Here is a 23,959-nt window from a genome sequence, read left to right on the forward strand (position 1 = left end):
TCTCATCACTGCTTTCAGTGTACCAACAACCTTCCTTCCCTGCTGTACCCTTTCACGTACTTCATCCCCCAAAGTTCCATCCTTACTCATCACACTGCCCAAGTACTTGAATGCACTCACATTCTCCATATCCTCACCATCCAACCTCACTGCACACTCTGTGACTTCATTCCTCTCAAACACCATAACTTTACTTTTGTTTACATTAACTTTCAGATTCCTCCTCCTACACACTGTCCCAAATTCATTCACCAAACCTTGCAACTCCCATTCATCTTCACTCAACAATACTGTATCATCAGCAAACAGCAACACAGGAAGCTTCCAAATCTCACCCTCATTCATTAGGGCCAGCCCCACATCCACTGCCCTACCTTGCACCTCCTTTACAACACCATCCATATATATATTAAACAGCCATGGAGACATCACACACCCCTGTTTCAGTCCCACATTGAGATCAAAGAACTCACTCAGCTCACCATCCACTCGCACCGTAGCCCTAGCTCCCTCATACATACTCTTCACAGCACTCAACAATTTTCCCTCCACTCCATATATTCTTAATACCTTCCACATACCTTGCCTATCTATTCTGTCATAAGCTTTCTCCAAGTCCATGAAGGCAGCATACACTTTCCTTCCCTTCTCTAGATACTTCTCCACTAAACATCTTAGAACAAATATCTGATCTACACACCCTTTTCCCTTCCTAAATCCCCCTTGTTCTTCTCCAACTAGCTCCTCTGTCATATGCCTAACCCTATCAATGAGTATTCTACCATATATTTTACCAGTCACACAAAGTCGGCAAATACCCCTATGGTTACCACATACTTCTCTCTCCCCTTTTCCTTTGTACAGAGGAACAATTATACCTGATTTCCAGTCCTCTGGAACCCTTCCCTCTTCCCAAGCCAATCTACACAACTTCCATATCCACTCCACAACAATCTCACTCCCATACCTAAGCATTTCACCACACACTCCATCAATTCCTGGGGCCTTTCTCAGCTTAATCTTCTTCATCGCTTCCACTACTTCCGCTCTACTGATCTCTTCCTCCCTCCTCTCATCTCTTCTTCTCCCAGCCATTCCCCAACCACTTATACTCACACTGCTCTCACTCTCTACATTCAACAAATCCTCAAAGTGTTCCTCAATTTCTCTCTCTTCTCCACTAACAATCTATTATTCCTATCTTTCACTCCCCTATTACTTCCCCTTTCACACTGCCTTACTTTCTTTACCTCCTTCCAAAACAATTTCTTACTCTCCCTCCATTTCACACTCAGATTCCTCCCAAACTCTTCATCCACTTTCTTCTTACTCTCCTTCACCAGTCTCTTAACCTCCCTTCTCCTGCTCACATATACCTCTCTCTTCTCTCTCTCATCTTCTCCCCTACCTCTACTCGCCAACCATTCACCGTTCCACAGCTCGTTTCACCTCATCATTCCACCATGCTGTCCCTTGCACACCCTTGCATCTCCTCCTCACTCCACAAACCGCCTCACACGCTGCGCCTATCTCTTCCGTGAATATCTTACATACATCTTCCACCCCTTCCATCTGCTCTAGCTCATACCTTCCCAATCTTTCTTCCACTATACTCTTATACTCTGTCATTTTCTCACTGTCATGCAATTTCTCCACTCTTCTCACAGGAGCTGCTTCCTCCTGTCTTCCCTTCGCCTCCTCAACCACTTTCTTTGCATCTTTACCTTGGCCATCACTAACTGATGGTACGAGACTCCATTCCCCCACCCTCTCCACACTCTTGCATCCAACACTTGTCTTCTCATTCGCTCATCCACACACACGCAGTCTATCATTGCCTTTCGTTCAACAAGTTCACCATCCATCCTCCTCATTACTCTCCATGTATACCGGTGGATCATCTTATGACGAAAGTAGGTGTTGCCTATTGCCAACCCCTTACAAGCACAGATGTCCACCAAAACACTACCATTCCCATCTACTACAGCTGGCACACACCACTGACCAACCACTCCATCCACTCGTAGATTCCCAACTTTGCCATTCATGTCTCCAATCAACAGCACTCTCTCGCTCCTCTCAAACTTGTCCATACATGCTTCTACTCTTGCCCAAAACTCATCTTTCACTCTTGCCACTCGATCCTCTGTTGGAGCATACACACATACAATCGCCCATGCTTGTATACCTACTTTCATCCTCACCCATACAATCTTTGCACCCACTGTTCCATACTCTCTTATATTCTCCTTCCACTTCTTGCTTATCATCAGACATACTCCCTCTCTTGCCCTCTCATTCTCACTGACTCCCGCACATATACCTACACCATATTCCCAGTCTCTCACCCTTTCACCATACCATTTAGTTTCAGTCAATCCACATATATCCACTTTTGCATCCTGAAGCACCTGAACAATCTCTCTCTCTTTCACTTAATCACTCCTCTCACATTCCATGTTCCCACCCTAAGAATGTCCTCTGTCCGTTCCTTAGTCGTCAACGTATGGTCCGTCCGGGTCCGAGGCGCTTTTTTAGTTGGTTCTTTTTACGGGGTGGGGCAATAACCCACCACCAACCCTTTTAGTTGCCTCGTACGACAAGCAGGGATACTGGGGGAGTATTCTTGAAACCCCCCTACCCCCAGGGGGTTACGAAAGAATTAGTTACCTTTATTCATTCATTCATTCATTGCCATATATATATATATATATATATATATATATATATACACTCAATCCTTAAGTAACACGTAGTTGAGTAACACGTTTTTGTTCTAACGCGGTCAGCATAATGAGACAAGTCATGTCAACACGCGGAAAAACTCGAGCTCACGCGGGAAGTCAGCTGGCCTGGGGACGAAATTTGAAAGCCGCGCGATATGACGTCACCCTCTAACCTCTGGGTACATTTCCTGGGCCATATTTCCATTCCATATGGGTATTTATCTCAGTACCACAGCCAGGCACCTCAGCCAAACAGCCCTAGTGAGATGGGATAGGTTAGGGTAGGTTAGGTTGCTGAAATTTTGCCTGGGAAGCACAGTGGGCATATTTTCGTGCAAAACCTATGGTTAGTTTTGAAACGAATGGGCAAGCGTTGTTCCTGGCTGAGGGTTCCTGGTGGTTTTTATGAATATGCATACAGAATGGAAATATGTTTTCTCGGCAAACTCAAGGCCGAACGGTTTGATGAAATTTATGGGTTTCGGCAATTTCAGGGGACAAAATGGAACGACAATGTATGCTAATCAGAAAAGAAAAAAAAAATCCTTGCGTTCTTGTAAGTTACAGTTCAGTTCCACATTCTTCGTTTGATTTCATGCTTCCCGACACATTTTGGACCAACTGGGCATATGCTTATCAGTCCTTTCTCATGCCCCACCTAGTTCTTACCCACAATTATCATGAATTTTGCAGTTTTAAGAAACGAAATGGAACGAAAATGTTTGCTAATCAGAGGAAAAGTTACTCTTTCGTCCATGTGTTATCGTAGCGTTCAGTTCCACATTCTTCGTTCGATTTAGTGCTTCCCAACACTTCCAACTAACTGAGCATACTGTTATCAATCCTTTCTCATGCTTCACCTAGTTCCACCCCACACTCATAATGGGTTTCGCAGTTTTAGGTGACGAAATGGAACGAAAATGTTTGCTAATTAGAAAAAAATACTTTCGTCTATGTGTTCTTGTTAGTGTTCAGTTCCACATTTTTCGTTCGGTTTCGTGCTTCCCAACACATTTAGGACCGACTGAGCATACGGCTATCAAGTCCTTTCTTGCGTCTCAATGACTCTACCTCACAGTCATATGGATTTCGAGTTTTAGGAGACGAAACTGAACGAAAATGTTTGCTAATCACACACACACACACACACACACACACACACACACACACAAAATACTTCTGCTCGTGTAAGTGAGCATTCAGTTTCACATTCTTCGTTCTTCTTCCTGATAGTCTTATGTTTGTCGGATTACTTCTGGGAGGTAAATAAACGTTTCATACTAAATCTGTTTCCTCCGTCGTTTTAAGTTGTATTCCGCTGTCAACTTGTTTGACACATCAGGGTTACGGCGATATTAGGGCCTGTCCTAACCTAAGTGTTTAAACTTGACCTAACCTAGCTTAACTATACCTTATAATTTAATCTAACCTAACGTAGCATCCATTTGGGAAGTTGGGAGATGAAAATCACCTTTCAGTACATCAAGACAGTCATGTTATGGCTTAAGGAACGTGATGATAAAAAGTGGGAAATTTTTCAGCAGGAAAAGGTAATTTACCACCCTGAAAATAGTCAGAAAAATACAGAAAACAAACTGGAGGAATATGAACAGAATTGGTAAGGTTCTTCCACTGCTTTAAGAGTACAAATACCAAAATGGCAAAAGAAAAAAAGAAAAACCATAGCATAAAAGAAAGCACCATCATAACGATTTGGAAGGACAGGGAGAAGATAAAGATCGTGCGTAGGAAGTGATGCAATCCTGGCAGCTGTGAAGGTTTATATGTTGTCCTGAAACTGACTGAGAAGCTTATGGGGCGTTATGTGGAGCGTCAGAGAAAGCAAACTCTCACTTTTACCCCTTTTTACCATCTTACCCCACGTATTTACCTCCACCTATACGCACCATCAGGTAAAACACTGAAAGAGACATAACTGTTGTAATTAAAAACATCAGTGGTATTAAAAATGGCATTAACAAAAACAGAAGTTGGACTGGGTCAATACCACCTCCACTGAGTACCATTTTGTTGATACGTAGCTCCACGGTATTTTACTCCCGCCCCCCAACCCCAAAGTTGTTGTCAAAGTTTCGCCTTCTCGTATCATGTGGCCTTCGGGAGAGACGTTAGGCTGTATAGTTAGACTAAAATTTACGGGTCTGGCTGTTTTAGGGAACAAAATGGAGCGAAAATGTTTGCAAACCAGAAAAAAGGTACTCTTTCATCCATGTGTTCTCCTGAGTTAGCGTTCCGTTTCACATTCTTCGTTCGGTATCGCTCTTCCCAACACATTATTCTTTGTTCGGTATCGCTCTTCCCAACACATTACTCTTCGTTTGGTATCGCTCTTCCCAACACATTTCGAACTGATTGAGCAGTTTAGCCATGTGTTTAGTTTATCAGAAATGCGTTGGGAAACGCGATATCAAACGAAAAATGTGAAACTGAACGCTAACTCACGAGAACACACGGATTAAAGTAATTTTTTCTTGTTAGCACAAATTTTCGTTCTATTTCGTACTCTAAAACTGCCAGACCCATAAATTTTTGTCTAACCATATGGCCTAAGGTCTCTCCTGAAAGCCACATGATATGAGAGAAGGCAAAACTTTGACAACAACATTGGGGTTGGGGGATGGGAGGAAAATACCGGGGAGCTACGTATCAACAAAAGGGTACCCATCCCAACTTTTATTTTTGTTAATGCTATTTTTAATACCATTGATGTTTTTAATTACAACAGTTATATCTCTTTCAATGTTTTACCTGATGGTGGGTGCAAGTGGGGGTAATTTACGTGGGGTTAGGTGGTAAGGAGGGGTAAAAGTGAGAGTTTTGGAAAGTTGCCAGAACACATTGTACCATTATACATGTAAACGTATTGTCTGAGTGACGTGGATTTGAGTACCACGGTCCTTGTCCAGTCCCTATTGCCTACGTTACTCAAGGTTTGAGTGTATATGTATATATATATATATATATATATATATATATATATCTATCTATATTTATATCTATCTATCTATCTATCTATATATATATATATATATACATATATATACATACACAAAATGGTATGTAGCACAATGTACATACTCATTTAGTATAACGCTAACTGTACTCTACTTACTCTACTCTACTTACAGAGATAAAATTACCAGCAGCATTATTAATAATGATATTTGGAAGACCAAACTTGGCTTCACAAGCATCAAGTGCTGCAACTACATTAGCTGGGTCGCGAATGTCCATCTGAACTGCCAAAACCTCATTCCCGGTCTGACTGGATATCTCATCTGCAGTTGCCTCCAAGACTGGCAAACGCCTGGAAAATAAAAGCCCAATAAAACACTTTGTTATTATCAAGCTCCTTACTTCTCCAAGCACAGGAAGCTATAATGAGACATGGTGGCCAATGGTGGTAACCAAGTAACAGACAACTTGATTTTTGACTGCACATAATATACAGAAAACACTTCTTTAGCTGAACTACATGGGGCTCTAGGGTAGTTTGACTTACCAAATTTTCCGACAAACCGTAAATAATTGCAGAAACCCTATATTACCCCCCCCAAACAGCCGCAAATTACTTGTTTATTAACATTAAACTAAAGAAGCATTTATAAAGCAATAATAATAGGCCATCCCTCCATCCATCATCCAATCCAACATTGCCCCATGAGGAGCATAGGAGCCCAGGGCAAGGCAGTTGGTCCCGACATTTAAGATGAGAGTGACAAGCCTCACTCATCCCTGAGTGACATTTCATGAGCAATCAACCCCAACCACCCCTTGGATATAAACCTTCACCGGCTCAATCTGATTGGAGCGCAATAATTACCCACTAAACCACCAGGCGCCAAAATTTGGTTATATGGTTACCACCCAGCGTAGTAAATGGTTTCCTGGTGCACAGGAAACCATTTGGCCTGTCACTCAGTGTAGAGTCACCCACATGCTGAAGGAAGTGGAAAGAATGAAGGAAAGAAAGACAGAAGAGGGAGTGTAAAGTCACCCATAGGTAGAAGGACAAGGTAAGAATGAAGGATAGAAAGACAGAAGAAAATGGAAGGAAAGAAGGATGGAGAGAAAAGGGCAGACACCCGAGAGCAGCACTACACCGAGTGAGTGGATGGTGAGTGCCCCAACCTACCACAATAATAATAGGCAATAAAAATAATTCAGTGCATGTCATACACTAGGCTAGGATTGGGGATTGCGTAAGTGGTGGGTGCAACAGTCACTTAATTACGTAAAGTTCTGAACTTATTTACTTCACTTTACAATCGGTTAAACTAAAATGTAACACTTGGAATATGATAAACTAACATGCAGCACTTGGAATATGAGGTGCTACCCCAAAATTCCAGTAATTTGAACCGAGGGAGCCGACCGTTTGCAGTTTTGCCTTTTGCCACTAGGAGGAGTCAGCAGCACCCCTCATGCATCAGCAAGGCCCCGGACGTGTCTGTGAGCGGATGTGTTGTTGAGCTACGCTTACTACTGTAACGTGGTGTGTAGGTGGTTTAGCGGTTTTGCAATGGTGGACCAATGGCGCCGCAATGTCAAGTCAATGTTGATCGTTTTCTTCAATATCCAAGGGATTGTTCACAAGGAATTCGTCCAACCGGTCAATCTGTCAGCGGAAAGTTTTACTGTGAAGTTTTGCAGCATCTGAGGGAGAACATTCGCCGTAAAAATCCAGAACAGTGGAAGAGCAAGGACTGGGTCCTGCATCATGATAACGCCTCCACCCACACATCAACTGTTGTCTGGCAGTGCCTGGCTTCCACTAACACGGTCATCATTCCCCACTCACCCTATTTGCCTGACCTTTCCCCCCTGTGACTTTTTCCTGTTTCCCAATCTGAAATTACGACTGAAAGGGAGTTGATTTGATTTGATTGAGGAGATCCAAACAGAATACTGTAGAGGGAGGTGCTCAAGACCATCACACCTGGAGCTTTCCAGGGATGCACAGACTCGTGGAAAAAACGCTGGGACGACTGTATACATGCCCAAGGGGACTTCTCCGAAGGTGACAGTGAGAACTAGGAGGTAAGGCAACTTATTTTCCTAAAATATTCAAATTACTGGAACTTTTGGGTGGCACCTCGTATAAGAAACTAAACTGTAACCCTCTGCATAAACGCTAAGTCACACATCAGTCAGTGTTTGACTTACCGGAAATTCTGCCTTCTGCAGGGCTCACTTATCATGGTTTTACTGTATACACGAACTTGCACATTTTCAACTCAATTTCTGATAGGTCTAGACTTCACTCTGAGATTCAAAGCACATCTAAGGCTGCTTGGTCTCGGTCTACAAACACAGTCCAGCTACATAAAACCGAAAAGTTACAGCTGCCAATTACAACACAAACACAGGTTATAGTAAAAGGTTATCTGACAAAAAAATAATGGTCATTATTTATGCTGAACTGGCTACGTACAGTAAACCTTCGAGATATGATGGTTCTGTGACGATTCAAATTTACAATATAAAAGTTAGGAACTGATTCATGTTACACTCTAATGGTACATGAATTCATGTCAAAATTTCTATCTATCTATAACCTGATGCCCTAATCCCACAAAGGGTGACTGCAGACAAAATGTCTCCAAGTTGCTCTGTCATCCACCATCTGACTGCCCTCCTCCCCAACTCACTATCCCCTCCCAAAAGTACCTCTCAACTCCATCCCTCCACCTCATCCTCGGTCTCCCCCTCCCTCCACTTCACCTACATATACTCTCTTAGTCAGTCTTTCATTCTCCATTCTCTCCACATGTCCAAACCATCTCAGTGTATTTCTCCTAATTCTCTCAATCACATCCACATCAACCCCACAATGTTCTTTAACTTCTTCATTCGTCAACCTTTCCCGCCATGTCACTCCACATGCTCCTCTCAGGTAACTCACTTCCACTGCTCTCACTCTTGACTTGTTCCCCTCTAGCAAGGTCCATGCCTCACTTCCGTACATCAGAGTAGGGATCACAATACTATCATGCAGTGACTTCTTAACTTCCATACTCACCTCCCTATTTCTCAACACCGCTTTCAGTGAACCAACAACCTTCCTTCCCTGCTGTACCCTTTCAAGTACTTCATCCCCAAAACATCCATCTTTACTCATCACACTACCCAAATACTTGAATGCGCTCACAGTCTCCATATCCTCACTATCTAACCTCACTGTGCATTCTGTAACTTCATTCCTCTCGAACACCGTAACTTTACTCTTGTTTACATTAACTTTCAGATTCCTCTTCTTACACACTGTTCCAAATTCATTCACCAAACCTTGCACCTTTCATTCACCTTCACTCAACAATACTGTATCATCAGCAAGCAGCAACACTGGAATCTTCCACACCTCACCCTCATTCATTAGAGCCACCTCCACATCCATTGCCCTACCTTGCAGCTCCTTTACAACCCCATCCATTAATATATTAAACAGCCATGGAGACATCACACATCCCTGTTTCAGTCCCACATTTAAAGCAAAGAACTCACTCAACTCACCATCCACCCGCACCACAGCCCTAGCTCCCTCGTACATACTCTTCACAGCACTCAACAATTTCCCCTCCACTCCATATATTCTTAAAACTTTCCACCTACCTCGCCTATCTACTCTGTCATATGCTTTCTCCAAGTACATGATGGCAGCATACGCTTTCTTTCCCTTCTCTAGATACTTCTTCACTAAACATCTTACAACAAATATCTGACCTACACATCTTTTCCCTTCCTAAATCCCCTTTGTTCTTCTCTAACTAGCTCCTCTGTTGTGTGCCTAACTCTATCAATGAGTATTCTACCATACATTTTTCCAACCACACTAAGATGGCAAATACCCCTATGGTTACCACATACTTCTCTCTCCCCTTATCCTTTGTATAAAGGAACAATTATACCTGATTTCCAGTCCTCTGGAAGGTGGATCTCCACCCACCTATAGACCCACCCCAGTATCACCACCTATGTTCTAAGACCCATTCCATCCTCCCCTAGTATATCACGTTTTCATTTACATCGGTGCCATACAGATATGAACGAGAACCATAAGCACAAATAACTACTCTTCACTCCTTCTTTACCGAAAATGTGTTTTGATGTACCCCCGTACATCGCCTGTAAACACCCGTGAGACACCGGAACCGCTACCGTGGTACGCTGGTACACCCTCTAATGAATGGCACCTTATGGGCCTCAGGGTAGCCCGGTAAGGCTGTTTCTGAGGACCTCGTGTTAGCAACAGCTCTGTGTTTTGACAACAAAGACTGTGACGAAGTTCTGATGATTTCTGACATCATAAGATACGTCATGACTGAGTTGCTGTGGCACCAATGGCTTGCTCACTCATCTGTGATGTAACCTCTTTTAGACCAATCATTATTTTATTTATAATTTCTACTACAGATATCGTACTATATTTTCTGCTGACATACGGCAAAATTTACGCCCCTTGGCCTGCCTGAGAGAGTCAGTTACCACACACTTGACCACGAGAGAGGATGTACAGGATATTTTTCTCTCATGGCATCTCTGGCAGATTCCGATAGTGAAGAGGTTATTCCTCATGAGGATACTTATTTAGATGTATCAGATGATGATGCAGCAGTGTCTGATGTGTCAGTAGATGACTGTGATCCTGAAAATGATGGCGAGGTTGATGTGAGTGAGGAGGAGGAGGAAATTAGTAGCGAGCTTAGTGACACTGCACTCTCGGCAACAAGTGGGTCAAGGTCGCCATCACCATCATGTGTGTCCACATACTTCATGCTCAACTTACAAGGTAAATAAATAAGCCATCCACCTGTGCAGGACATTTTTTTTCAAGCCAGTTTGTACAGTAGTTACCTGGGTAACAATACTTCAGCATAAGATGTAAACTTAAATATCGTAATGATTTATTTTATAATCTTTTTTTATTACCAACATCCTGCTGGGTTTATATGATCATCAATATACAAACAAATCACAAAGAGTGAATTTTTTCTATCTATCTATTGCCAGACGCCTCAATCCCATTTGGGGTGGCCACAAACAAATCGCCTCCAAGTCGCCCTGTCCCCCGCCATTTCACTGCCCTGCTCCCAATTCACACCCCCCTCTCTCATATACCTCTCCACCCCATTCCTCCATCTCATCCTCGGCCTCCCCCTCTCTCATATACCTCTCCACCCCATTCCTCCATCTCATCCTCGGCCTCCCCCTCCCTCTTCCCCCCTCCACCTCACTCACATACACTCTCTTCGTCAGTCTTTCACCCTCCATCCTCTCCACATGGCCAAACCACCTCAGTGTGTTCCTCATAACGCTTCCTATCACATCCACATCCACACCACAATGCTCCTTTATATCCTCATTCGTCAGCCTGTCTCTCCATGTGACTCCACAGGCTCCTCTTAAATAACTCATTTCCACTGCTCTCACTCTTGACTTGTGTCCTTCCAACAATGTCCAAGCTTCACTTCCGTACGTTAGAGTTGGTATCACAATACTGTCATGTAGTAACTTTTTCACTTCCATGCTCACTTCCCTGTTTCTTATCACTGCTTTCAAGGAACCAGCAACCTTTCTTCCCTGCTGTAACCTTTCAAGCACTTCACCCTCCAAACCTCCATCCTTACTCATCACACTACCCAAATACTTAAACGTACTCACATTTTCCAATTCCTCACCATCCAACCTCGCTGTACATTCACTAACTTCACCTCTCTCAAAGACCATCACTTTACTCTTCCCTACATTCACCTTTAGGTTCCGTTTCTTACACACTCTCTCAAACTCATCCACCAAGCCTTGCAGCTCCCCTTCGTCTTCACTCAACAACACAGTATCATCTGCAAACCACAGTACAGGGAGTTTCCAAACACTATCCTCTCTCACCAGGGCCACTCCATCATCCACTACCCTACCTTGTACCTCTTTTATTACCCCATCCATGTACAGACTGAACAACCATGGAGACATGAAACATCCCTGTTTCAAACCAACTTTCAAAGAGAAAAATTCACTTAGTTCACCATCCACACGCACTGCAGCCTTAGCACCATCGTACATACTCTTCACAGCATTCAACAACTTCCCATCTACTCCATATATTCTTAACACTTTCCACAATCCTTGTCTATCCACCCTGTCATATGCTTTCTCCAAATCCATGAAAGCCGCATACAACTTCTTTCCCTTCTCTAGAAACTTTTCCACTAAAGATCTAAGAATGAATATCTGATCTACACAACCTCTTCCCTTCCTAAAGCCTCCCTGTTCTTCCCCAACTAATTTCTCTGTTCTTTCTCTAACTCTGTCTATAAGTATCCTACCATACACTTTTCCTATTATACTAAGAAGACAAATGCCCCTATGATTACCACACACTTCTTTTTCCCCTTTTCCTTTGTACAAGGGAATAATTATACCTGACTTCCAATCCTCCGGGACTCTACCTTCCTCACAGGCCAATCTGCACATCTTCCACATCCATTCTACTACTATCTCTCCCCCATGCTTCAGCATTTCACCACACACTCCATCAATTCCTGGGGCTTTCCCCAATTTAACTTTCTTCATTGCTTCCACAACTTCTATCCTACTGATTTCTTCCTGTCTTCTCACCTCCCTCCTTCTCCCAGCCATTCCCCAGCCACTTATACTCGCATTACCTCCATCCTCTACGTTCAACAATTCCTTAAAGTGTTCTCTCCATCTGCTCACTTTTTCTCCCTTCTCCACTAGTAATCTACCATTTTTATCTTTCACTCCCCTGCTAACTTCACTTCCACCCTGTCTTACTCTTTTCACTTCTCTCCAGAACATTTTCTTACAGTCCCTCCACTTTACACTCAAATTCCTTCCAAATTCCTCATCCACTCTCTTCTTACTCTCTCTTACTAATCTTTTCACCTCTCTCTTCCTTTCCACATATAACTCTCTCTTCCGCCTCTCAACTTCTTCCACGCCCCTATTTCTCACCCATTCATTGTATGCTTTCTTCTTTTGTGCCACAGCCTGTTTCACCTCTTCAGTCCACCACGCTGTTCCTTGCACCCCCCTCCGTCTTCTCTTCCTTCCACACACCACATCACATGCTGCACATATTTCTTCTGTAAATATCTTACACACACCTTCCACGTCTCCCATCTGCTCCAATTCATATTTGTCCAATCGTTCCTCCACTTCTCTCTTATACTCTGCCTTTTTCTCATCCTCTTGTAACCTTTCCACTCTCCTTCCTCTCGTCTTTCCCTTCTTCTATTCCTCCATCTCACTTGCATCCTAATTCTGGCCACCACCAAGTAGTGGTCAGAAAGTCCACTCCCCCAACCTCTATACACTCTTGCATCCTTTACACATCTTCGCATCCTTTCATCCACACACACATAATCAATCATTGCCTTCCTTTCATTCAGTTCACCACCCACCCTTCTCATCACTCGCCATGTATACCTGTGGATCATTTTATGCCTGAAGAGGGTATTGGCTATCACCAACCCCCTCCCAGCACAAATGTCCACTAATGCACTCCCATTCTCATCTATCTCGGCAGGCACACCCCACTCACCAACTATTCCATCCACCTTCACATTACCAACTTTACCATTTTCGATGTGGCAAAAAATATACACTACCCCTCGCATTATGGGAGGGGGAGCTATCAGGTCGGTATGGGGGGTAAACGTAGTGTTTACATTGGGGGGAGGGGTCGGTAAAGAAGGGGTTAACTATCATTTCTTGTGGCAAGAGAAAATTCCTCCCTCCCCCTCCTCTGCTTTCGATATCACAGTCGTCATCCATGGTGACTAAGTAAACACAACAAGAAAAGCTCCCAATCGCTATGACAGCAAGTGTGACATCAAACATTCTAGAGGTATTTCATGTATCACCATGTGATGACAGAGTCGTCACCAATCACTAATAATGCATGGTTTATGTAATGTTACACCCAGTGGGGAGTAGGTCATCCTATAGACGATATGACAAAATATGCTGGTACACTGTGTACCGTGCCAAAGTCTGCATAACGTTTAACGGCCTGTCTATCAAATTCCATCGTGCTGATAGACTGTAATGTGTCAATGTCTGCATAATATTAAACAGCATGACTATCAAATTCCATAATCAACGTTAAAGTAAAGCTGACTTGGCAACATGTCACCAGTGTATCATTTATCCATCCCATCCTATAGCTTCCTGCAACAGTTCACTCTCCCCTACCGCATCACTCGTTTCCTATAGAGCCTACCCTCCCACCAGCCAGATCGCTATTGCCCCCTCCTCACTCACCTCCCTCCTCCTGTCTCCCAGACGCCCCACCCTGCCTCCTCCTGTGGCTCCACCTCTTAGGAAATTGCGTCGATTTTTTAAAGCGCTCCACCAGTTTCAGGTTCACAGTCAGAAAGGAGGGGGGTCATGGTAATTTGTACCCTTTCCCGCCCCAAAGGGGCTTGGGGACAGGCACTGTTTTCACGCAGTTTGTCTGTTCATTTGTCTGCCTGTCTATCTTCCTGTTAACAACTTTACGCGAAAACCACTGGAGCGATTTTGATTAAAATTACACAGATGATGAGCTATGACATTCTGATCACCTGATTAAATTTTGGGCCAAACTGGGCCAAGGGCCAGGCTGTACGCCCAACAAATGTGGGGGGGGGGGAAAGGACGGGTAAAAATCGTTTTTCCACCATAACTCCTTTCAAATTTGTCATATTGACATGAAACCAAAACCTAAAAGTGCATCTTTCAAATCTACATCCTATAACATGCCTCATTATATCAGGAGGGTCACTCCCCAGTTTGCGATAGGGGGTCAATGTCAGGTGAGCCATGAAATCGTAAATTTTCTCCCTATTTACTTGAAATTTGGTATGAGACATCTTTGACCAGATATCCTGTTGCGTTTATATGTCAGCACTAAAATGACTCCCGGGGACGGGTTTGCTGTGCCTTGGCACCGCTTCTTGTTTTGTGATTGTTATCGTAGGTGTGGGAATGCAGATAATGTTATAATGGCTTATTTGATGGTCGTCGGTAAATGTTGTATGGTTCATGATTGTTGTTGATAGCCACACTTACGAAACCCTTGTGTTTCATGTAAATAAAATACGAAAGTGTGTGTTGTGAAATTATTTCATTACTGTATTCTCAAAATGTTATTTTCAGTATACTGCCAGGTGGGACATTGTTTATATACCACCAATAACTATGCACAGTGGCAATGATCACCGCGTTTGATTTATCATAGAGACCGAATGAAACCTGGTGAAGTTCCAAACCCATCAGTGTTACCAGATGCAGTGAGCATCACACCACCTCGCTGGCAGACGAGGTGTTTCTGTTTGATATGTCCGCAACTGTACATAGGCAGCTGGGTGGGTGAGTGGGTAGGTAGGGAGACAGTCAGATAAAGATAAGTAATTAAACAGATTAATATAGATACAGATAGACAGACAGATAGGCAGATATGTAGATAAGCAGGCATGCAGATAATTATATAGATAGATGGTCAGATAGATAACAGATAGACAAATGGGTAGGTAGGTATATGCAGAAAAGTTTCTAGGGAAACAGGTAAGTAAGTATGTAGGTAAGCAGTCAGATATGTAGGAAGGTAGCTAGGTAGGTAAGTAGGCAGGTAGGTAGGAATGTTGTTAGGAAGATAGGTAGGGAGGCAGGTGGCAGGAAGGCAAGTATGCAGGTTGGTTGGGAGGTGGGTAGGAAGGTAGGCAGGGAGGAATGGTAAGCTGGCTGGTATGCACTGTAGGTAGGGAGGTAGGAAACTAGAGAAAAGTGACAAGAAACACAAGTTCATCGTTTATGAATGAAAGAAAAGCATTCGGGAGCCAAATGCTAATCGCCCGCCAGAATGTGCTGTTAGCCAAGTCAAAGATTTAGGCCATATCTTGATGCCCTGAAGGTTTCATGTTGACACCTCAAGCCATTCATGAGATATATTGGTGCTAAAGGTGGGTGATAAAAACCGGCTGACTGTTGGCAGCCATTTTGCTTACCTTGACCTTGACCCTGTGCCCATTTTTGAACTTGTCCAAGATTTTGATACCCTGAAGGTTTCATGTTGATAGCTGAAGCTGTTCATGACATACAGTATAATGGTGCTAAAGGCAGGCAATTAAAACTAGTTGACCTTTGACAGCCATTTTGGTGACCTTGACCTTGACCCCAAGTGCTAATTTTCGAACTCAGCCAAGATTTTGACCATATCTTGATACCTGAAAGGTTTCATGCTGATAGCTCAAGCCGTTCATGAGATATGATGGGAACACACACACACACACACACACACACACACACACACACACACACACACACACACACACACACACACACACACACGCACACACACACGCACACACACGCACGCACACACACGCACACACACACACACGCACACGCACACACACACGTACACACACACACACACACACACACACACACACACACGTACACACACACACGTACACACACACACACACACACACACAGAGGCAGGTAAAAACATTATTATCGCTCTGCCTTCTAAAGGCAAGTGACAACAAAATGAACAATCTGCAGCTTCATAAGTACCAGGTAAGGTATTACACCGTCAGGAAGGCCTGAGGTCATTCACATCGGTAAAGAGGTGGCCTGCAGTCCTACCAGACCCAGATTCAAATCCCCGCTGGGGCAGGGAACAATTTAAGGATTTGAATTTCATAAAAAGCAGACTTTACTGATCTACCAGAAGATCCGCCGACATGTCGTAAAAATCCATCCATCCATCCATCATCCAATCCTACGTTGCCCCACGAGGAGCGTAGGAGCCTGGGCTATAGTAGGACTCGCCTAAGTTTGTGGCTGTGGTGTGGCCCGCACCTGTGTACAATGGTGCCACGTTTCCCCAACTTGCGATGTGAAACGGAAGCTATTTATGCACAAGGCAATACAAATACGATAAATTCAGATGAATAAAACTTACACTTGTGTATTTTGATGGATGAATCAACAGTAATCTTATTATGCGTAAAATATTTATACAGTAACACAGAAACATGGCATACATATTGTACAGTGTTGCAAAAAGAAATTGTAGTCACTTTTAATGTTTTTTAGCGTAGTTTTAGGGTGGGTAATAATATTACAGTTATGGATATAAGAGAATGAGCCTGAAAAAAGAAGAAATATGCCTATATCCAAGGTAAAAGAAATAATTCATATAATTCTTGTGAGTGGCAACACAGACACACCCAGTCTGGCCTAAGGTAAAGTACGTACCTCCGTAGACCCAAGCATAGCTTGTACAGGTGTTGCTAGGGAAAAATGCTCACATTTACTGGCTCTTACCGTAATTTTAAGGGTGAGGAATAATCACATTTATAATCATAAGCTAATATGTAGGACAAAATAGCAGGCATATGCCAATACTGAAGTAAAAAAAAAAACATTATTCACTCGCGAGCAGCAACACTTCCACACCCAGTCAGTGGCCGTGGAAATGATGTCAAATTTACAATACATACAATACTATGTAAAAGAAAATATCCAAAATGTCTCTTGCAATAAAAGAGAGAGAGAGAGAGGCAGGAGAGGGGCAAGGAGACGGGTGGTGGTGGTGGAGGCATTGTCAGGCTGAGAGAGAGATGGAGGAAGGGGAAAGAGAATGAATGAATGAAAATCAATCATGTTACTGCAATAACGGGTCATCTGTTGCCGTATACAAAAAATGATAAATATCACTAAATATAACAAAACCAAATTAACAAATGAAAGCACAATTATAAATAACTTATAAAAGAATCAAAAGTACTCAGGGTGGCTCACATCTCCCGCCAGGAGAGAGAGAGAGAGAGAGAGAGATAACGGTATAGAAAACGTGGCAACACTGTACAAAGGTGCGGGCCACACCACAGCCGCAAACTTAGGCGAGTCCTACTATAGGCAGTTGGTCCTGACATTTAAGATGAGAGTGACCAGCCTCACTCATCCCTGAGTGGCATTACATGAGCAATAAGCCCTATACCAATACACCAGTCCTGTATGAGACAGCATTAGCATGTATTCAATATGGACGGTGGGTGTTAGTGCCGAAGTGGTGACATGTAGAGGTGTATGGTATGTAGGAGGACTACTGGGCCTTCAAAGCAGGCTGTAAAGCCTATGCCCAGAGTTGGACAAAAAAAAAAAAAAAAAGTAGATGAGACCTTGAGATCCTAGCATGGCAAAACACAGCTAGTGACAATGTGGTACGTAATGTACAGTGCATCTATAATGAAACATACCCTCAAAATATGTCTATCTATCTATCTATCTATCTATAGTCTGACGCCCTAATCCCGCAAAGGGTGGCCGCAGACAAAACGCCTCCAAGTCGCTCTGTCACCCACCATTTGACTACCCTCCCCCCAACTCACCCCCCCCTCCCTCATATACCTCTCAACTCCATCCCTCCACTTCATCCTCGGTCTACCTCTCCCTCTCCCTCCCTCCACCTCACCTACATACACCCTCTTAGTCAGTCTTTCATTCTCCATTCTCTTCACATGTCCAAACCACCTCAGTGTATTTCTCCTAATCTTCTCAACCACATCCACATCCACCCCACAGCGTTCCTTCACTTCTTCATTCGTCAACCTGTCCCTCCACGTCACTCCACATGCTCCTCTCATGTAACTCATTTCCACTGCTCTCACTCTTGACTTGTTCCCCTCTTGCAAGGTCCATGCCTCGCTTCCATACATCAGGGTAGGGATCACAATACTATCATGCAGTGACTTCTTAACTTCCATACTCACCTCCCTATTTCTCATCACTGCTTTCAGTGTACCAACAACCTTCCTTCCCTGCTGTACCCTTTCACACACTTCATCCCCCAAAGTTCCATTCTTACTCATCACACTACCCAAGTACTTGAATGCACTCACATTCTCCATATCCTCACCATCCAACCTCACTGCACACTCTGTGACTTCATTCCTCTCAAACACCATAACTTTACTTTTGTTTACATTAACTTTCAGCTTCCTCCTCCTACACACTGTTCCAAATTCATTCACCAAACCTTGCAACTCCCATTCATCTTCACTCAACAGTACTGTATCATCAGCAAACAGCAACACCGGAAGCTTCCAAATCTCACCCTCATTCATTAGGGCCAGCCCACATCCACTGCCCTACCCTGCACCTCCTTAACAACCCCATCCATGTATATATTAAACAGCCAAGGAGACATCACACAACCCTGTTTCAGTCCCACATTGAGATTAAAGAACTCACTCAGCTCACCATCCACTCGCACCGTAACCCTAGCTCCCTCGTACATACTCTTCACAGCACTCAACAATTTCCCCTCCACTCCATATATTCTTAATACCTTCCACATACCTTGCCTATCTATTCTGTCATAAGCTTTCTCCAAGTCCATGAAGGCAGCATACACTTTCCTTCCCTTCTCTAGATACTTCTCCACTAAACATCTTAGAACAAATATCTGATCTACACACCCTTTTCCCTTCCTAAATCCCCCTTGTTCTTCTCCAACTAGCTCCTCTGTCATATGCCTAATCCTATCAATGAGTATTCTACCATATATTTTACCAGTCACACAAAGTCGGCAAATACCCCTATGGTTACCACATACTTCTCTCTCCCCTTTTCCTTTGTACAGAGGAACAATTATACCTGATTTCCAGTCCTCTGGAACCCTTCCCTCATCCCATGCCAATCTACACAACATCCATACCCACTCCACAACAATCTCAAAATATGTGCAGATGGTTAAGACTGAGGTGGACCCAGGATTTCAGAGACTTGAACACTGCGGTTGTGGCTGCTGACAGCTCTCCCTCTTTTTATGCATCCTCTTTCCTAGTTTTCTAGGATCTACCCCAACAAAACTGTCAGGTGGGAAGAAGTTAATAATAAAATATATTGGAGATTTGTCAAACTCCAACAGATGAGAAACACTCATGAGGGGATAAAACTTTGTGCGAATATTCCCACTTACCCATGTTGAAGTGCATAGGTTTGGTGAAAGTTTTTTTTTTTTTTTTTTTTTTTCTCCAGTCCCTATCTGCCTGTTTATCTGTCTACTGGATGACAATATAACTAGTGACAGGATCATTATGGATGGTTCTTGTGACCTAAGGGTGAGATAAATCGTTTGGTGATCATACATCGGTTATTTGAAGTTGTTCATAGTTCTGCACAAAAGGGTTTGGTGCAGTCTCCACCAGACCCTCTTCTGCTTCTACTCCCAGTACCAGTTGCCACACCTTACCTGCATGGTAGGGGACAGAAGTATACCTTACATTTCATCTCTTCTACTTCTCAGTTCCCTCAGCAGACTAATATTCCTAAACTGAGAGAAACTTGGGACGTTTCTCTGCTCATAAACGATTCTCTTAGATATGATGCATCAAGGAGGAATGGGACTGATATGCCCTAGGTGTCAACTATATGCAAAGGATTATTAACCCCTAAAAGATGGGTGTCCCCATATGCTATTCAAGGTTTACAAGGGCCAAAAATAAGGGTGTCTGCATGTGCTGTCCTCCCCCCAAACCCACCCCACCAAACCAATCCTTCTTACCACCACACCCACACACCACCTGCTACCCACCCCACCCTCACCCCCTGCCCTCCCCCCACCACCCCACCCCCAAACCCCCACTGCCCCCCACCATCCCCCCAATACCCTCCACAGCCCCCTACCACCCCTAACCCCCACCCTCCACAACAATACCCCCCAAACCACCACCCCCAAAACCCCCATACCCCCCAAACATCCCCACCCCTCCAACTCCCACCCTTTTCCACCTCACCCCCCTCTTGACCCCCCCACTTACCACCCCCACCCATTACCCCCACCCCCCACCCCCCACCTTCCCCAAGCACCCAGTCCCCATCCCCATAACACCCCACAACCCCCACACCTCCCCCCCACAAATCCCCCACCATAACGCACCCGCTCACTATACCTGTCCTAAGCATATGTCAAAACATTCCGATGACCGTCTTTTACGGGTTAAGGAGACTTATGAACCTAACTGTATGGTGTAATGCGATAAACAAATTCCTGACTGTCCTGTGCAGTACAATAAACAGATCAGTTTACCTGGCTGCAATGACAACACTGGCTCCCAAGGTGCTGAGCATGGTAGCCATACCCTTGCCAAGCCCAGTGCCACCACCTGTGATGAATGCTGTCTTCCCTTTAAATGTGTCCTTTGGCAACATTGGAGTCTTTACAGGTGGGAAGTACTTCGCTTGAGGACCTTCCCCCTCCTTGTTCAAAACACGTGCTGATGTGTGCACTGCTTGGATATACTGAAATATACCATATTTAATTATTAATAGTCACTTAGAAAAATTTTATTTAGTGCAGGCATGGAGTGACTACAGGGGTATTGTAATCGATATCGATTACTTTGCAAACTTCAGATTACGATTATGAATACAGTAAAGGTAAGAGTAATCGATTACGATTATGATTACCTAAGAAGTAATCATGTTTACAATCATGATTACATGTACTGTTATGCACTATATAATTATGAGCACATTTCTTTTATACTTGACACTGATTAAGTAAATAGCTGGTTAGTTAAAAAAAAAAAAAACATCATCCAGTAATCTAAAACTGATATTTTCTAGGGATATATATCTTACGTGCAAATAATTTTAATAAGAATTGCCTGTGTAAGGAAGAATAAAGGGTTAAGCTCTGCAGAACCTATGGAGACTGTTACTCTGGATAAAAATATAGTGTACAGTGCTATGTCCAGTAAGTTGCTCCTTTTAATTTTTTGCCAATTTGCTATACAAATGTTTTAATAATTCAGGCACCGAGACTTTTCTTCACTTTGTCCTTTGGCCCTTTCATTCTATTAACCCTCTCAGGGTCACTCACACGATTCGCGTTCCATGTGGATTGTTCTAAAGATGTTAAGTCACTCGAATCGCATTCCTAAGCAGAAAAAAACGCCGTCAAAAGAAAAGTTTTCGGCCAATTTGCGTCAAATTTTGGTGCGTTCCAGTGTGTGCATCTCTTTTCTGAGGTAAGCATTTGGCAACACTGTGACTGCTCTCACGAGACAATGCGTAGCAGAAATATCTCAGTACCTCACGACCAGCCGGGCAGGAGAGTAGCGCAACTGTCAGTGTCCCTTTAAACCCCACCAATTTCCCCCTCCTACCCAAGGCAGAAGCCATTATTGAAATATTGTGATTGTACAGTGCTTTTGACTATAATGTGAAATGATTGTGTCTATGGAACGCAGATATCTATCTATCTATCTATTGCCAGACGCCTCAATCCCGTTTGGGGTGGCCACAAACAAATTGCCTCCAAGTCACCCTGTCCCCCGCCATTTCACTGCCCTGCTCCCAACTCACACCCCCCTCTCTCATATACCTCTCCACCCCATCCCTCCATCTCATCCTCGGCCTCCCCCTCCTTCTTCCCCCCTCCACCTCACTCATACACTCTCTTCGTTAGTCTTTCACCCTCCATCCTCTCCACATGGCCAAACCACCTCAGTGTGTTCCTCATAACGCTTCCTATCACATCCACATCCACACCACAACGCTCCTTTACATCCTCATTCGTCAGCCTGTCTCTCCATGTGACTCCACAGGCTCCTCTTAAATAACTCAATTCCACTGCTCTCACTCTTGACTTGTGTCCTTCCAACAATGTCCAAGCTTCACTTCCGTACGTTAGAGTTGGTATCACAATACTGTCATGTAGTAACTTTTTCACTTCCATGCTCACTTCCCTGTTTCTTATCACTGCTTTCAAAGAACCAGCAACCTTTCTTCCCTGCTGTGCCCTTTCAAGCACTTCACCCTCCAAACCTCCATCCTTACTCATCACACTACCCAAATACTTAAACGTACAGTAATCACTCCAATATCCGGATCAATAGAGCCATCGGTAGGTTCGGATATTGGTTTTGTCCGGATATTGGGCCCCAGCTTATGGACTTGTACTTACGGACCCTAACACAGAGAAACACCTATACAACTCCCTCCGGACATGCATAGCACCTATTTAACACCCAAATCACACCAATAAGGCACATAAATGACTGAAATAAATGCAATAGACACATAAAATGTGGGTTTAGAAGTATGTTCATACATTAATAAACATTCTGGTACTTATGGACTCTAACCGAACCTAACCTAACCGAACCTAACCGAACTCTGAAAAACCCATTCCTACTGCACATGCATGAGGTAAGTTTAGTATGGAAAGAAGTACAGTATGACACTTTCTGGTAAGTATAGTATGGGAAAAAATACAATATGAAACATTCTGGTAAATATAGTATGGAAAATAGTACAACATGAAACATTTTGGCTACTTACAGCAAGTCCCTGGCCACCTCGATGAATAACCGCCTCCTCTCGGACTCTGACAGTAAGAACGATTTCCTGAAGCACTTGCACTACACTCTTCCTGAAGTCTTGCACTGAACTTAGTCACTAACACACAGAAGTCCGTTCTTTTCACAGTGTTCACTTTAGTCCAAATAATGTTCCATTAAATTTAAGTGTTGCACATTAACTTTTCCCAAGTTTTTTAAGTTTCCAAAGCCAAAACAAAGAAGGTTAGTTACGTTAAATTTCTTTTCTACTTAGTCTTTTCTCCCAACTTGAAAACCTTAACACAACACACCGTTTTTTCACTGCACAACACTCAAAATTCCCGTGTGGTCTAGTGGAGAAGTTCTTGCTGTTTATTCACTGTCAGAGCCCGAGAGTATCACTGGCAGGCGTCCAAGGGGTGCATCGGTGGGTAGTGGTGATGGCGTACCGACTACAGAAGACTCTGAAGACAGCCGCAAACTCACGTCGAGCGGTGACTCCACTGTAGCTGATGTGCTGGGCTGTGGCTCGGAGCATGAGGGCCTGTCTTGGGGAGGCAACGGAGTGGAACCAGGGCTTGGCACAGCGGGGGTCACGGGCCTGAAAAACTGTCAATCGTTGACTGACGCAAGGACCACGATTCTGGCGATTGATGATGCGCTGCCGGAAAGCACGCACTTCCTCCACGAGTCCTGCAAGGGGCCCCATCTCCCTGTCGCAGTCCGGGTGTTCCAGGTAGTCTAGGACGAACTCTAGATGTTCCCGGAGTGCGCTCAGCTTGGGGATGGCTGGAGTAGTGTCCTGCTGGGCGGAGTCTGCATCATCATCGCCTTCGTCGTCGGAATCTT

At 43.8% G+C, this 23,959-nt stretch overlaps 2 protein-coding genes across 2 annotated transcripts in view; both read right to left on the bottom strand.

Moving 5' to 3' along the window:
* The window catches only part of Rab14 (RAS oncogene family member Rab14), a 512,826-nt gene that overhangs the window by 195,994 nt on the left and 292,873 nt on the right, over positions 1 to 23,959 (bottom strand). The window lies entirely within an intron of this gene.
* Positions 1 to 23,959, bottom strand: part of LOC145406652 (2,4-dienoyl-CoA reductase [(3E)-enoyl-CoA-producing], mitochondrial-like) — a 161,639-nt gene that overhangs the window by 96,075 nt on the left and 41,605 nt on the right. Inside the window, exons 2-3 of the mRNA XM_080277737.1 lie at positions 20,854 to 21,065; positions 5,874 to 6,054 (exon numbers count right to left, since the gene is read on the bottom strand). Coding sequence (XP_080133863.1) covers positions 5,874 to 6,054; positions 20,854 to 21,065 — 393 coding nt within the window. The remainder of the gene's footprint in view (positions 1 to 5,873; positions 6,055 to 20,853; positions 21,066 to 23,959) is intronic.

This window comes from Coenobita brevimanus, chromosome 71, assembly GCF_032717465.1.
Source record: "Coenobita brevimanus isolate Jiangsu-jjx chromosome 71, ASM3271746v2, whole genome shotgun sequence".
Taxonomy (NCBI): Eukaryota; Metazoa; Arthropoda; class Malacostraca; order Decapoda; family Coenobitidae; genus Coenobita; species Coenobita brevimanus.